We start from the raw sequence: 16819 nt of genomic DNA, 5'->3' as shown, positions 1-16819 counted from the left end.
ATGGGAGAGAAGTTTCTACAAGCAGATCAATCAGGGCAAGAATTACCTCCTGGTATGTGTACAGCTCTTGGAAAGATCAAGTGCTTCTGAAAGTGTTGGTTAAGGGAGTTGTTCCTTCATGAAAGAAAACAATGGAACAGTGCTGAGGAACAGCAAATAACCTTTGCTGTATTTTGCAGTGACGCTGCAGAACGACCATGGAAGCAGACTGGTGTGAGATGTGAGGAGCTGGGGTTGATACCTTGTTTGCAATGTTCTGGAGTACACAAGATGTGCTGGGGGTTCTGCTGTTCTCTGGGGAACCTGGCTCTAATGCTGCCCTAGTCCAAGAGAATTCTTCCAAAGAGAACCCCTGAGATTTCCCAGCAATTTAGCCAGGGTATCCAGAGAAGCTGTGGCTGCTGGGAAAGAACTGGAAGTATCCATATAAGCCCAGCTTTTAGTGATGTACTGGGAGAGGAGGTGTAGAGCTGTATCATTTCCTAACACCCAGGAACGGTGCAGGACAGGGCTCTGGCAGTGTCCTGCAAAGCAGCAGCTCTCCAGAGACACGAGGGAAGGGCTGCAGCAGGGCTCTGGAGTCTCCTCAGCCACAGGCTGAATGACCCGGGTTTTCACACAGGGCAGTAGGTGGAGTTGGTCACTCTGTGAGCTCAGTGTCATGAAAGCTTTCCTGACTTTCTGTAAAATCTTGGACATTTGTATCTTCAGAAACTCTGGAAACAACAGCTGAGAGATTTCCAGCAGTGTTTCTATTTGATCACATTTAGTGAAACAAGCATTTGGGACCAAGGAAGACAACGGCAGGGTTTAGAAATGGCAATTCTAAAATATTCAAAGGACATTTTTTCATGGAACTACAACACAGCTTTTGCAGCAAATTCCACTTCACCAGCTGAGAGGTTTAATTAGCTGCTTTCCTTCAAGTGCATAGCATTAAAGGCAGAGATAAAACCTTTCCAAGCCATATTTCTTCATCTGGGAAGTATGAGCTGATATGTGCTCTTATCTCTCAACTGCCAGTCTGTGACCTCTTAACATCTTGGCAAGTGTCCCGTTTGCTTAGTGTGTCTGAGCACTGCCATCACCTCAGTCCTGAGCAATTTCTCACATCAACAGTGGAGGTGACACGTGCTGGAGTTGGTGAAAAGGCCTGAAGAGCCAGAGCCTCCTCTGAAGCACAATCCCCCTGCCCTGGAGAGGACTGCAGGTGTCTGGCAGACAGACTTCACTCTGCATCCTCAAAAAGTAATGTCAGAAATGTGACTTTCACAACTAAAAAGGGAGATAAATAAATGAACAATGAAAAAAGAAACAAAGAAGGGGGAAAGGGGGGAAGTATTTATGTTATGCTTTCTTCTAGAAGTGTTTTGTGTTGACTCACTGATACTGTGGCAACAAACCATCAAGCCGAGCCCTCAAAGAGCACTGGGGCACCTCTGCCAAGGGCTCCAGGTATTCCTTCCCTTGTTAGGCACAGGCAGGACCAACTTGTTCCAAAAGAGCAAGTGTTACTTTGGGGCACTGGGCCTTTCAATTTACCAGATGCTCTGCTTGTCATACAATGAAACCCCAAGGTGCCCTAGAAGGATTTTAGTTAAAACTAAATAAAAATAAACTCAGTAGGAGAAAGGAACACATGGCAGCAGTCAAACACTTGTATTATCTGAAATGTGTTCTTGGTCTCTAAGTAGATTTAGGAATCTTCTGCATGGTAAATTACTTGTTATGATTTATTGTTGTAACAAATCTTATGCTGTGATCTCAGAATTAACACTGGCCCCTTTGTATTTTATTCCCAGGGGCACCTCATATCACAGTTACTTAATACAAAATTGCAAAATATGTGACTGTTCACTTTCATGAAATGGACCTAAAACTACATGACTCAATTGCTAATAAACGTTAAAGTTTTTTTTTTTTTCTTGGGAACTAAGCCCTGGTGGCTGTAGGAATATGTGACAAGGTAAGGCTTGGAATCTGCATGCCCACATTTTTTATCTGAGGGTATGGAAGCTTTCCAGCCTCTCCCAGAATTGCTCAAAGCACAAACAATCATTTAATTCAATGGGCCAAAACTCTGATCACTTTTGTGACACTGTATTTTGCCCACAAGGGGGATGTTTAGGCCTTTTAATTTATGAGAACCCCAGGACCATCACTCTCAGCACTTCACAAGAAACACTGGTAGCAGTACAGCTACAATAGCTTGCTCCAAAATTGGTGAAGCACTACTAGAAAGAGCTCATGTTCTATTGTTAGATGCTGAATGTGGCCTTTCAACCATATGTTACCACTTGAAAATCATCTTCTTGAGAAGATGGAAGAAAACAAAACACTTCTTCAGGCTCTTGGAAGAAAATTCTAGTTACACCACTATTTCTTTATTTTAGCCATATCCAGAATGAACTACATTGATGATGATAATTCAGTTTTTATGCACTGTATGCCATAAAGTGGCTGAGGTACACACATCACTGAGCTCTGCTCAGGGAAACAAGATCACATATAATGACAAAATCCTTTGCTTCTTACAATTTAGCAGATGCAGCCTGCAGAGAGCAAAACTGAGTTTTTTAGAGAGGGATTATTGGCTTTTTCTCTCCCTCTCTCTCTGTATGTGTATTAAAATTGCCATCTCAGCCTGGCACATGCAAAACCACTGTTACAACACCCATAAGCTGTACCTCTGGACTATGCAGAGTGTCCCACAGTGATCCCATAAAAAAGCACATGAACAGGATGACAGGGAGCTGGAAGCTTCAGTGCAATCTGTGACCAGCCAGGCAACATTCCAGTAAATGGAGATCCACAGGTACACCACCCTTGGCTCTGCTGCTTGTTGTCGTGTAGGAGTAAGTTCAATTTATGCTGGTTTTAGGGATCTCTCAATGTTAAAGTAAACCTTCACTGGAAGGGCAACGTTTCTAATCTCTTCAAGAAACAAGCAAGACAAGTGTGCTACTGCACAGCAAACGAGTTATTCAAAATAGAATAAAAGGACAAATCTTGACTGAAATCACACCAAAATGCTCAGTGAAGGACAAAGGCCTCTGCAGCACCACAAGAAGAGATTTGCAGTGCAGGTAGCTGGAATAGGTGGGGATTGAAATGATGCCTTTAAGGAGAGATGCTCCCTCCCCACTGCCTTCAGAACTGTTTCCTGGTGCTCAATGAAGCATTGCTAGCTGTGCAATGAATCAGATGCTCCCAATGGGAAAGGTATCAGGGATATTCTCATTAATGGATCTGCTCTCTCATTGTGGTCTGTACAAAAAGACTTAAAGAACAGATATTGCTTGCCAAGGCAGCCAGACAGAATCCTGCTTGCTTCTTCTCTATTCAAGCATCAGATGCTGGAGTATTTTGAGCTATTTCTAGCTCTTTAAAATGGTGTTTCAGATAAATGACTGCCCTTTAGCAGAGATAGAGTGGCATTTGCCTTTTGATCTAAGAAGGAATATATGTATCATTTGCTCACTTCACTTTCAAAATGGGCCAGATGGTGCCACTTTAGTGTGAATCTTGAATCCAGGTATTTGGAGATTATTTTAACTGCCTGTGGGAAGCTGTGCACACCTGCAGGTCTCAAAGTAGAAAAGCAATATCCATGACATGTGCTGATAAGATAAGTAAACACAAAGGATTTGAAAAGGCATCAAGGAGATGGCACCAGGATCCTGGGAGTGTTGAAGGAACAGTGATTGTGTTACCTCAGTGTCTCACCCATGGAGGAGTACTGAGTGCAGTTATAAAGAAGCACAGCAAGAACAGTAGGAAAGCTCTTGTTTAATTGCTTAAAGCAAAAGGAAGTCTCTAAAGGATGCAAAAAAGGTCGTTGCTGACATTTCAGGAGTATTTAATTTCTCTAAGCAAATGGCAATCCAGACTGACAGAGCCTTGCTGTGTGTCCACCTCAAGGACTTTACTCAGGAGCACTGAAAGCTTCAGGGGTGTCCCTGCTGTGGACTATCCCTGTTCTTGGCCAGAGGTGGCAGAGCTTGTGGAGCTGCCAGCACTGTGGAGGTGTGGAGGGAGCATCACTCTGCACAAGGCCCTGGGCAGCACCTCAGCCTGTCACTGTGCTTTGATGTCCTCACCACAGCGCTGGCCTGCGCTGGAACACAGCCTGCAGAGTGACAAAGGTGACCCAGGACCGCTCGCCTGCTGTCCCTGCTGCCACAATCAATTTCACAGCAACACTGCAGATAATCCTGTCTGGCTGTCTGCAGAAGGCAGTGCCCTGGGGAGCTCTGTGAGCCATGATGCTGAGCAGGGCTGAGAGCAGCAGCAGGCAGAGCAGCAGGATGGGCACACAGCTCTCACTGCCTGGTTCTGAGCTGTGCCAAGGGCTGCTTCACTGCAAGAGTTGTGAGCAACCACATCTTGCAATCCATGGTGAAAGTCAGATAGATCAAAGCCTGGTCTAGATCTCATTCCTCCAGGCATTAACATTACATTTGTTAAGTCATATCTTAATGAGGTTTCATCTCATCTGGGGCAGATGTGGGTAACCACAAAGACTTTCAAAGTGGAAGCTCTTCATGGCAGTGTGGCATTTTCAGAAATTTTCAAACTCCTGAAACTTGACTCTGTCTGGCATGGCTACAAGAAAATATGTTTGTCTTGTGCAGTCTCATGACAACATCTGAGTGTTTCCACCTCTTCTTCTACTCAACTTCCATAATAAACAAGAAATGCAACAATCTCTGTTTTCCAGGAGAAACGGAGGGAGGGCACAGCTGTGGCTTGCTGCTCTTTGTGCCAGGAAGGTTGGTTTGGGGAGCCTTCTGCCGCTAGACTAGCAACTCTGGTTTTGCTTGTGAAATGACAAAGAAAGGAGGGCATGGGAAAAAAGAACTGTTGAAAGGCTGTGAAATTAGAAATAAAAGTAATTAGACCTTAGCATTCCAGACATCTGCTCTGGTTCTGCAACTACTGGAGGTGATAAATGACCCCCACAGGTAAATCTGCTCTACCACAGGAATGTGCCGTCAGCTTTCAAGCTTTTGCCTGACTCAGCACCAATTTGCTGAAGACAATTCGCAGATTGGGAATTTTTGGTGAACAGTTGGGAAAAGCCTCAGACATTGCTTCCAGCCCACAGCATAGGAAACTTCAGTTCCTTTGAAGATGTGAGATGAGAGACCGAGCAAGCTTGGCTTGCTTTTTGTATGGGCACCTGCAGGCACAGTGATAAAAAGGCCACTAATATGTGAGAACTCTGGTGACAGAAAAATGCTTTAACTCTTTGGTAATTTGTCAGACCTATTTCATACAAAGAGAGCTAACCTTTTTCTTTATCTAAGTTGGGCTCTAAAGAGCAAGAGGCTGAGTGATGTGGGTGAGAGGGAGGACAACCAAACTGCACCTCTGAGCTGGCCCTGTGCCGTGCCACACACTTTGGAAACTCAGAGCAACTATCTCTAATGTTTAGTAAAATTTATGTGCTGGAGCTGGTCCTGGCTCCTGCTCTGCTTCACTCTCACCAGCTGCAGAGCCACTGTGCCTCCTGCTCCATGTCTGCAGACAAAATCATCCTACACACTTGGCCCAACACCAGTCTGGGTTTATTCACCCTCCACCCCCTCTGGAACCTCAACCAAGGGCAGCACTCAGCAGTGTTTATACAGGTTGGCCTGATTTTCCTGTTGGGAATCCAGGCAATGATTGGTTTTTTCAGGGCAGGAGCAGAAGCTGTGGCCCAGCCAGACTGATTGGCAGGGATTCATCTGAAATGCCACAGCCCCCGTGAGTAGGCAGAGCTGAGGGCAGAGGAGGCGGCCAGCCACACTGTTTGCAGGTGACAATGGGACCTCTTCCCCCACAGCTGCATTTTGCACACAGAGCTCTTGGCTGGAAGGGCAATCTGTGTGCCAGGACAGGGAGATCCCCAAACCCACAGAGCTCTGCTCTGAACCCTGCACTGCTCAGGACCTGCTCACTGATGCTGGCTCAGTGGTTGTGCTGAATGTCACCCAGACATCATCAGCCACGTCGGATTTCAGCTCTGGGCCTCAGTGATCAATAATGGCTCAGCTGTCTGTCAGTGATGCTGCTGGCTGAAGGCCAGTCTCTTCCATAGCCCCTGGAGAGGGAATTTCCCTTGATCCCCCAATTAGGCATGACATATGCATGCAAAAATAAACAAAACCAACCCAAACCAATTCCAGAATTCAAGGATCTTCCTGAGGTTCAAGGCTTGAAAGCAGATTCTGCTCATCAAACATATGACAATTGCATTAAAATGTGGGGCAGTGAGGCTTTCTTTAGCATTTCCTAATCACAGCTCCAGAGCCATTTTTGGAACAGAAATATGCAGGACCTAGCAAGGACTGATTACATGGTAGGAGAAGTAATTATCCATCCACCCAGTATGCCACCAGGTCTGTTTCATTTTATTCAGCTAACTGGGCCCTGGACCTTGCAAGGGGCTTCTGATTTATGTCTCCCCATTGCCCTTTCACATTCCGAGCTCGGCGCATTCGTGTCTGTGGGGCTTTTGTGAGCGTTCCTTCACCCATTTCATGTGACGCTCGCTCGTTTTGCCTTTGTTCTGCCACAGACCATTCGTGGGTGATTTCTTGTAGTCCGTACCCGGCTCTGCCGGTGCCCGTTTTTGCGAGGCAGAGGCCACAGAGGCTCTGATGCTCCCGGCACAGGAGAGCTGAGGGCCTGAGGAGCGGCAGACGCTGCGCGGGGCCGGGGCAGCGGCAGAGCCGAGCGGGGCGTCAGGGCAGCGGCAGAGCCGAGCGGGGCGTGAGGGGAGCGGGCAGGGCCGCCCTCCCAGCGGCGTTGGGGCTGCCGAGCCGATGATCCTCCTCCTGGGCTACCCCCGCTCCGAGGATGCCTCCGTTGTCAAAAAGGATCCCGGCGCCGCTCCGATCCCAATCTCGACCCGCTCCCTCAGCCCCGGCAGCGCCCCTAGCGGCACACGAGCCCTCGGGCACACAGCCGCCCGCCCCCTCACGGAGCCCCGCCCCTCACCGCCGCCACCCGCCGCGGATTGGTTGGCGCGGCCGAGGGGCGCCGCGAGGCCCCGCCCCGTCCCGCGGCGCCCCCTGCGGGCCCCGCGGCGCCTGCGCAGCGGCCGCGGCCGTTGTTGTGGAGGGGCCGGTCAAGATGGCGGCCGGGCAGGGGGGCGGCGGCGGCAACAACGGCAGCGGCAGCGGGAGCGGGACGGCGGCCGGGAGCGGAGCGGCGGGGCTCGGCATCCCCGCGCACCTGACTCTCTCCTTCTCGTCGGGGCCGCACTGGGGCGCGGCAGCTTTGCCGCAGTCGCACACGGTGCGCAGCCTGGAGCGGGCCCTGGAGGAGGCGGGCAGCTCGGGCATCCTGTGCCTGAGCGGGAGGAAGCTGCGCGACTTCCCCGGCAGCGGCTGCGACCTGAGCGACACGACGCAAGCAGGTGAGGGGGCCCCGGCATGGCCGGGCCGGGGCTGCGGGCGTGCAGCGGGGCCGGCGCGGAGGGCGGGGGGCGCGGAGCCGCTGTGGCGGCCGCCGGGGCCGGGCGGTGGCGGGTGCGGGGCCCGGGAGCGGGGATGCAGCGGGGGGATCCCCGCGGTGGCGGGGCAGGGCTGGGGGCGCAGCCGAGCGGTGACACGGGAGCGGCCGCAGTGGGTGAGGAGCGGGGATCCCGCTGGCTAAGGGCACTGGGGGACAGCGGGGAGGCTCCGCGTTTGGGGTCTCTCCGTGCAGGCACCGTGCCGGGGTGTAGAGGATGTGGGGCTGCAGTGTCCGGCCCCTTCTGGACGCACTGGGGTCGGTTCTGGTCTGTGAGTGTGCGGCCAGCGGCCGTGCAGGTGTGGCTGTGAGCGGGGCACGCTGAGCCTGCGGTGTGCGAGCGGAGCGGGGCGCCCGGCGGTGCCTGGGGAGGCGGGGGGAGAGCGGCTCTGTGTGAGCGTGTGCGAGAGCGCAGGGGCGTGTGTGAGTGTGGCAGGGCACGGCGCTCTGTGTGTGTGTTGTATGTGCGGGGGCAGAGGGGCTCCCGGCACAGCCCGGCCTGCGTGTCCGAGCTCACCGTGCTCGGTGCTCGGGGGTGGAAGTCGCTGTCCCCTGGGTGCTGGCAGCGGAGCCGGCGCTGTCGCTGTGCCCGGGCCCCGGGGCTGTGAAGGTGCTGCGGTCTGTGTGCCTGCAGGGAAGAGGGGCGGTCTCAGGGAACCGGGCATTTGTCCCTCTGTCGGCCCATACGTGCCTTAAGGTGGGGAATTGCAGCTGGTGTGTCCGGAGCAGGGCGTGCAGGGTGAGGGGAGCGCTGGAGTTCGCCCTCGGTGAATGAGAGCTCCGTGTTGTGGTTGTGCTGTACCTTCAGGGGTGTCGGATCCCTTGCAGTAAAAGCTGTGTAAAACCTGGGGTATCGCCCTCCCCGCTCAGCAGCAAGGTGGTTCCAAGTGCGGGTGCGAGGGATGTGTGAGCATCCAGCAGTGAGCGTGGAGAGCTTGGTGTGTGTTGATATCGTGAGTGTGGGCCTGCATTCACCCGGGCTTTCAGGTGCAGTAAATATGGTGGCATTTTTCTATACGGTTCCTGGAAAACAAAGCTACCTTTTCCACGGAGGTTTTCTCATATTGTGGCTCATCTCCATTTGCTTGTGGGGTTTTTTGCTGCTGGGATAGTTGCTGAAAATAGATAATTTTAAACAATGTGCTAGACGAAAATATTACTGAGAGGCCCGGGATCTTTTGTTCACAAATAGTAGTGGCTTTTCAAAATGTTCTTTGAGTGAATTGGTGCTGTGGGAGGGTTTGTTTTGGGGCCTTTCTTTCCCCGTGGGTTATGAATAGCTGGCATATTGTTTGGAATAGGAAACTGTCCATGGTGGCAGCTGGAAATAAAAAGAGGTTCTATGAAATAATGGAAGCTGGAGTTTTCCTTGTAGCAGCATAAAAATGTCTTTAGCAATATTGTTGGTCGCTGCTTTGTGTAGATACTCAATAACCAAAGCACTAGGCATGTGGGTAATCTGTTATTAAAAAGATTTTCTGTATCCTGAAGCTGGAAAAACAAGGTTCTGTACTTTTGTTGGCTTCTAATTATTGCTGTGTGCATTTTGGTAGGGTTTTTTTGTCCATTTATTTTGAATCTCAACGTTTGAGTCAGAGCCTGTCTACAGTGATCTTGTGTCTGTATTCTAGGATGTAGTAGAGCTCAGTCATTCCCAGCAGGATTAAATTGTTATTGTGAATGGTGGTGTGAAAATGTTTTAAGGGCTGTCTCTGGCAGAAATAGCTTTATTGCTTGCTGCTCTAAAATCCTGTACTGAAATAGTTAAACTGCATCTATGTATGTCCCATCTTGGGAGAATCCTGATTTAGTGTAGTCCTGGTTTATGAATGAATCCTGGTGAAATAGGAATTTTAGATGGCTCTCAAAAGATGCTTGTAAAAAAGACCTGTAGTGTGTGTTTTGACTTGATCTGTAGGAATTTTTGTCAGGTGGGTAAATGGTGTTCTGGTGAATCATGGACATCCTTGGCAGTGTCAGTGTGGCCTGGAGCTCCGTGGGGAATCAGCAGCTGCCTCAGAGGCAGCAGTCGAGCAGTAACTGCTATTTCTGTAGCAGCTCTCCCCGTTTCACATGCAAATATCCCCACGAACAAGGTTCTGGACTGAGGAGCTGGGGGCTTGGGTCACAGATCTTCCCAGGGTTTCACTTTCTGTTTTCTGTCAGTGACTCTGAAATTCAATTCTGTGGTACTTGAAACAAATATTTTAAATAAACAGTCTCTGACCAGTGTGGATGTAAACAATTTCTTTTCCATATCACCAGCCCTTAGGCAGGAGGATCTGCAGTGTTGCTGTAAACCCAGAATATTCTATCTTTATATCAGTAAAGTCAGCAAGAGCTATGTTGAAGCACAGCTTCTGTTGATTTATCAAAAATAGCTTGGGATTTTATTTTGCATCTAACTTACATAATGGCTTGCCAATACTTAATTTGCAAATACTGAGGCATAGTTTTTGTACTTTAAATGATGTGTCTAAAACATAGTGACCATGTCTGGCTGTTTAGCTCTTTTTGTTTGTTTGTTTTTTTAACTGTGAATTGTCCTTGCCACACTTTGGCCAGGAAATCCTTATTTTATTATTTATCTGAATTTGTCTTCTGGCTGCCCAAACAGATCTTGTGTTGCTTTTAATGAACTTCTGAAAACAAAAGAAAATCATAGTTCTTGAGCTATCAGGAGATATCTTGAATATTCCAGTAATTTTATGTGTATCTTTGCTTCTGTCTGCATGAACAGCATTAGGCCCCCTGGCAGTTAAGTAATTGAGTCTATCACATCAGTGTAATCACAGTCTGCTTAGCTGGAGAGTTCTGTTTGCTGCTTTGTTTTTTTAAAGATAGTTCAGTCTGACAGTATGGCACAGGAACATAAGTCAACCTGTGCTTTTAACGATTTTCCCCTTTTTTAGTGAGCACCTTTAAGAAATTAATTTAGTGAATAGGAAAAGTGTGTGATGAACAGATCCAGAAAATGCAGTGATGCCATCAGGCTTATTTGTTTATGGCTTTGTCACAACAGCTTCAATTCCCACCTCTTAATTCTGAGGGAACTCCCAGGCAATTAGAAGTAGGTGAATGTAAATAGACAAATGTTGAAATTTCTCCTTTCTCGCTTCTGCTTTGCCCTCCCAGCATGGAGGAGTAACACCAGTGTATTCCAGTGTGGCTGGGGAGTGAGCCCTCCTGTCCTGGCCAGTGCCAGCTTGGCATGGCATTGTTCCAGAAACCATTGTCACCTTTACTTGCATGTCTTTGACTTTTTTGCATCCTATTTCTGGCCCTTCTGAGGTACATTGTCATTCATGTGATTACAGATGAAACCCCCAGGGCTTAATATTGAGTGTGAAATGCATAAGAATGTTAATTTATAATGCAGTTCTGCCTCTACAGTATGCACTTCTAAACCAATTATATTTTCCTTTCTGAATAAAATTATTTCTGTTGGTGGAGCCGATGTTGATTAAATTGAGGACAGTGGTGACTGAACAGCAACAATAAATCCAATATTCAGCTAAAAAAATAAACATTCATATAGGATGTATATCCTAAATCTTGATTGCATTCTGGAAATCAAACACATTGCAAAATGGGGTTCTTCAGCAGCATTTCCTTCAGATTTGAACAAAAAGAGGAACTCTGATTCTATGGTTTTGGGGGAGAGGAGTCAGTGTTTATGCTCTGAAATGCATCTGATGCAAAATCTGGAAGTGACGCAGTTTATAAACAATTCTGGAAGTTTTCTGCAGTGTTCTCACAGCCTGTCCTGTGGTTGGGCATGGCAGAAATAAGCTCTGTGTGCTTGAGGATTTTCTTGCTGAGGGCCACTGTTAAGGGTCCTGGTTAGAGATACTTGGTGTGATGGGCAGGTTCAGTTCAGTGACTTGCAGTTAAAGGAGCTGATTGTTACTATTTGCCTCCCTAAAAGGATTGTATTATGAAGAACACCACTTATATCTTAATGTTAAAAAACCCCATAAATTTAGTGTTACAGCCTTATCTGAAATACTGACCTACAAAAAACATGCAATGTGTAATTTTTTTGAGTTTTTACCATCTCCATCCATCAAAATTAAATTTGACATTGTGTTGACTATTTTTGTGTTTTGTAATATCCAACATCTAAGGTCTGTAGTATTTCTGTGTTTGATCAACCAAGGAACTTCTTTGGATACATGTTTTTACTTGTTACTGATTATTTACAGAGGTGGCAAATAATTTAGATTGTGAATTGTATTGCAAAACCTTTTGTGATAAAGAATAATGGGGTAGCTTGTGCTTTTTGAGATACTCTTTTTGGTGAAGTATTTTCCCATTTAAGTTGTGCTACTTGGTTGGAGCTGATTCAAAAGTACTTACTCATATTCCCAGCAGGGCTGGCATTTACTGCTGAAATCTGTCCTTAGCAGAAAGGTAACTAAATCAGGGCTGAGGGCTGGAGTTCCACTGAAAATGTGAAGTTATTTGAAACATTTTTGCGTGTGTAATAAATTAGTGGAATGGCTGTGGGAAGGGACTTCTGAGTTCTGTGCTTTTCTGTGGCTGCCCAACAGTCTGACGTTCATCATTCTTCCAGCCTGGGATTGTTTGCCACTTGCTAGCATAACGTGCTCACAGGTCTAGAGGAGGTTGCAGACTTCAGGTGAAAATAAAAAATAAAAATAAGTCTTTACCCTGGTATAGAACTGAAATAGTTCAGTGCTTGGCAGACATGATTCTCACAAATGTGTTTCCAAGTGTCAGTGAATGGCTTCTGAAGAAGGGTTTGTGTAGTTAAAGGCTGAAGGAGCCTGAGCTCAGTGGCAGCTGAGCAGCAGGTGTGACTGCACAGGAGCAAATCCTCGACCATCTGGGTGTTCAACCAAGCCCTCCTGCCATTTGTCACCTCAGCACCCTTCCCACAGGCAGGATGTAGTGACCAGAACTTCTTCTGTTGTAGACTGACCTGGAACTAAAAGGTTTCTGAGAGTGTTTGCTGCAGGTTGTTATTACATGCACTAATGAGAGGTACTCTAGGATGATTTTTGAGCTGATAGGAGAGGCTGTGGCCGTTCTTAAACATTGCCATGGGGTCTGGCATGAGTGGGACAGAGCCAGTGGGAGGCAGCAGCCAGCCAGAGCAGATGCTGAAGTTGCTGCAGCAGGGGCCTCCAGGTCTCAGGAGAATATGCTGGAATGGTTACCAGACCCTGTTCACTCAGTGCTCATGGCCTGCTGGTTTACCCAGTTCCTTCAGGTTTTTTTCTGCTCTCCTCTTAGTGCAGTTGCCTTGTTCTCCAATGTTCTTTGTCTTCCAGCAGTTTAGCTTACTTTAAAAATGTTTCTGCTCAGTTTATCCAGCTACAAGCCATTTTATCTGCACAGAAGATAAGTCATGTAGTAAACATTGATTACTGCAGGTTGGTTGTAGCTTGTCTCATGTCTATTTAGATTGTAAGCTTGTCGGGACAAAGGCTTGAGTGTGTGTTACTGAGCATACAGAGGCTGGTGTAAGTCCTGGGAATTTTGTGTATATTTGAGATATTCCTTAATAAACTCAGGCTTTGCTTCATTGCCAGATGAGGATTACTTTCCCTTATACTACTTGTCTGTGAGACAGAAATTTGGAATTAAAAAATTTCAGAGCCAGAAAAGAAATTGTCAGCATTAAACCAGTAAATGATGGTGAGTTTAAGTGGGAGGAAGATGCCCTGTGCTGTAATATGGCAGCTTAAGAAGTCTTACTGACTTGTCAAGAAAATACTCTTCCGGGTGGTAAAGCATTTTAGCAGCTATACTCTAGACTAAATACTGAAGTGCCAAAACAAAAAAGCTTCCAATGGGATTTGCTGCTTACCAGTTCAAACTCTGAAAGATTTATGGAGCCAAGACACCTTCAGTAATGGAGAGAAAGATAATCCTTGATGTGAAGTAATGGATTATGTCCTTTTGATATGGTATGTGAATTTACACCTTCACATGCCAGACTGAGGAGTGATCCTGGTTATGTGTTCTTTATTTTCCATTTAAATCATGCTGTGCTAAAATAGCTGAACACACTCCAGAGCTGGAGCACTGTGTTATCTTCTTTTGGAAATGTCCAGACCTTTCTAATGTTGCAATGTGCTGAAGAATTCATCTGTTCATCTGTTGAGTTCATCCTCATGTTGTAAAATGTGGAATATGTAAAATTTACTTGAGAAAGGATGTTCCTTGATCTTTGTGTACTTTCAAGCCTGCTCAGCAAGGAGGGAAATAGCAGCTAATAGAGGTAAGAACCAAGTGATATCCAGGTGTTGAAAAAACAAATTAGTGGTGTAAGAATTGCCTTGTTAAGGTTTAGGGCTTGACAGGCGTCAGTGATCTCAGATGTGGGGGCAGCTGACAAGGCTTGGGAAGAAGGATGTGACACTGATAGTGGGCACAGGGAGTGCAGGGCTTACAGACCACAAGGACAGTTGGCAGAACCCCCAAGATAGGGATGAAGCCCATAAAGCCAGTTCAGCATCTCTGCTGGATCAGTCCTGAGTGGATCAGTTGTGGCAGGGGGAGATCACAGCAGTGACTGATGGAGCCCCAAGCCAAGAAGCCCACTGAGCCAAAGGAAGAGGGACTGGGCACACAAACTAATGAGCATGAGAAGCAACAGAGGTCCTTAGCCCTTGGAAGATAGAATATTGATTGTAAAGAGAACTATGTAACTTGGAGCCAGTGAACACTAATTCCTTTCTTTGCTAAAATGTATAAATAGTGAGAAGTTTTGATAGTTGGTGTGATTGACTTGTGGTATGCCCCTGAGCACCCAGGCTTGCAGAGCTCTGAAATAAATAATCAGTGCCTGTCTCAAGTGTGCTTGTTGCACCTCAAGTAACAAATCTGATTTGTGTGGACAGCACTGGCAGAGCTGTGCAGCAGATCAGCACCAGCATGACCCCCCCTTGTTCCAGCCTTTAGATCAGAGCTTCTGGTTTAGTTCTCTACTGGTAGAGATTTCAGGAAAAACCTCACATACCTGAACCAACATGTGAGCAGAGGGAGCTTACATGAAAAACAAGAATTGCTTGAACCAAACTGCCAATTTAAACATGTTCAGTGTGGGTGCACCCAGTGTAGGCTGGGTTTAGTGAGGGTGGGCTGGAATAGTGGGTTCCCAAGGCTGCTTTGATTTCACAGCCAGTGTGCTGGGTCTCAGTTCTTTCTCCCTGGGAGCAGAAGTGTGAGACACAACCATTGATGGGTCTGGCCAGTTACAGAAACATTTCTGTCATGTGGAACAACTGTTCAGTCTGACAGGCTGTTTTGGTTTTTATTGAAGTCTCAAAAGCAGTAAAAGCGTGTTTTAAAAAAGCATTTTGTTTTTTGTTCAGAAGTGCTGATTAGCTTGAAAAGCCAAGAACTCAGGTCTGTCAAATGGAATTTCTTGTTGCCTGTAGAACCCTTCCTCTGTACTTGAAAACTCAGTTATGTGGTTGTGTGCAGTTTCTTTGTTTGTCATTTTAATTGCACAGATCAAGTCTGTAACTAAACTTAGAGGTGGGGATAACCATAAAGCAGGTATTTCCTAGATCTTCAGTTGTTGGATTTAGAATCCAAATACCATTTTGATACCTATTTGTAATACCTTTTCACAAAACCAGAAGCTATTCCATGCTGTCAAATGCCCAGTAGAAAAAAAGTAAAAGCTGCTTGTAGCCACCTCTAGTGCTGGGAGTGTTTTTCTTTCTTTTAAACAGAAGGCAGACTGCTTCTACTTGACTTGAGTGTACACACCAGATAAAAATCGAGTTAAATATTGCTACATAAGCTTTTAAGAACAGACTTCAAATGTACATAGCTTTCCTTAACAATTTGTGGTCATTTTAGTTTCCTGAGCTGCAGGGTTTTGGCATTCTCAGCTTCCTTACTGTGCATGAGAGCTGATGGGTGCTCAGATGGTTCCATGTTGTCCTTCACCATTGCTCTTGATGTTGGAGAGCAAATGTTGATTTGTATGTGAAATTCACAGTTACATAGATTTATGGTGCTGTAATTGTTGAATATTTTTGCCAGTAAGTTCAACATTTTTGGTCTCCTTTGCAACTGAAATGGTTGCTGTTTATATCAATATGGGAAATCAGTCTACATCTGGATGTATTTTAATTGTTCAGCACTTCATTTTGCATCATAAGCAAGTCTGAAGAATTCTGGTTTTTATTATTTAATTATCTGGGTTTGTTTTTTCTTTGAAGGGAAAATTTTAAAACATTTCTATCACTCATCATGCATTAAGATTGGAACTGTGAAATTACAAGTAGATGTGTAGAGTTTGAGGGAAGTGCTAGAGGGACATCCCATTTGAGGTGAGCTTGGGAAGCTGAAGAGTTCCTTTCTCCTGAGGCTCCTTCTCCAGTTTGTTGAGAGAGTAACCAAGGCAGGAAGAGATCTGTCTGCTGTGCCTGACCACAGAGATGGCACTGAGCATGAGAAACCCATTTCACTGTTTATGCAACAAAGCTTTCTGCAGTCATGCTTTGTGGACATTGACACTTGTGCTTCCTGCACAGACCACATGCAGGTGTCTCTGCAGTGTTTGAGGTTACTTTTTCCTTCTCCAGAACCATCCTGCATCTGACAGACACATGGGTTTTACCCATATTCTGTGTGGCAATCTCAGATTCAGGTTTAGATTGACTAAAAGAGTATCTTTGGTATCAGGTCTGAACACTTGTTTTTAAGCATCTCTTGTCTTCTGTAGGATTTGTTTTACAATTACAACTGTTCCTAGATTTTGGTTGGCTTCAGCTAAGGCATTGCTAGAAAAGCTGGCTGGGAAAATCTATCTGTGATGAATTAGGAGAGCAGTTCTGGGGTTTGTGGGGTGAGGAATATGGGGGTTTTATGATCTTGTTTCTTAACACAGTTTTGGAGCAATAGCCTAACACCAATATCCTGGATCAGCAAGGTAATTTTATGAAAAATATTATAAAATATCAAGATGAGGTTCAGTGTAAATTTCCTAACTGAGCCTTGTATTTGAAATTCGACATGTAGTGTGTGTAATACCTGAATATAAAAGGAGCTGTTCTGGTTTAAATAAAAAGCCAGTTTGTCATATCAGCATGTTCCTGATGGGAAGCAGTACTGCATCCTTAGGGAAAAGTGCAAAACCAAGGCAAATGTGAAGGTAATACTGCTTAAATACCTGGCTGCACACTGCTGTAACCTGACAGCTTGAGCTTTTTGCTTTCCCTCTAGATCATGGCTTAAATTGACAGAAGGTAACCTCTCACTTCTTATGGCTTCCCTTCCAGACTGATTTCCTAGAATTCTTTCCTTTTGATCTTTCTATATATTGTTT

The 16819-nt window shown here is 46.2% G+C and overlaps 1 protein-coding gene across 3 annotated transcripts in view; it reads left to right on the top strand.

Moving 5' to 3' along the window:
* The first annotated feature begins 7122 nt into the window (after window positions 1-7122).
* LRCH2 (leucine rich repeats and calponin homology domain containing 2) overlaps window positions 7123-16819 on the top strand; it is a 39994-nt gene continuing 30297 nt past the window's right edge. For all 3 annotated transcript variants that reach the window (XM_063170479.1, XM_063170478.1, XM_063170477.1), the window contains exon 1: window positions 7123-7408. In XM_063170479.1, the coding sequence (XP_063026549.1) occupies window positions 7123-7408 (286 nt within the window). The remainder of the gene's footprint in view (window positions 7409-16819) is intronic.

The sequence above is a fragment of the Melospiza melodia genome, chromosome 16 (assembly GCF_035770615.1).
Source record: "Melospiza melodia melodia isolate bMelMel2 chromosome 16, bMelMel2.pri, whole genome shotgun sequence".
Taxonomy (NCBI): Eukaryota; Metazoa; Chordata; class Aves; order Passeriformes; family Passerellidae; genus Melospiza; species Melospiza melodia.
The sequence above is the reverse complement of the archived record's forward strand: the minus strand, read 5'-3'. Positions and strand labels throughout refer to the sequence as shown.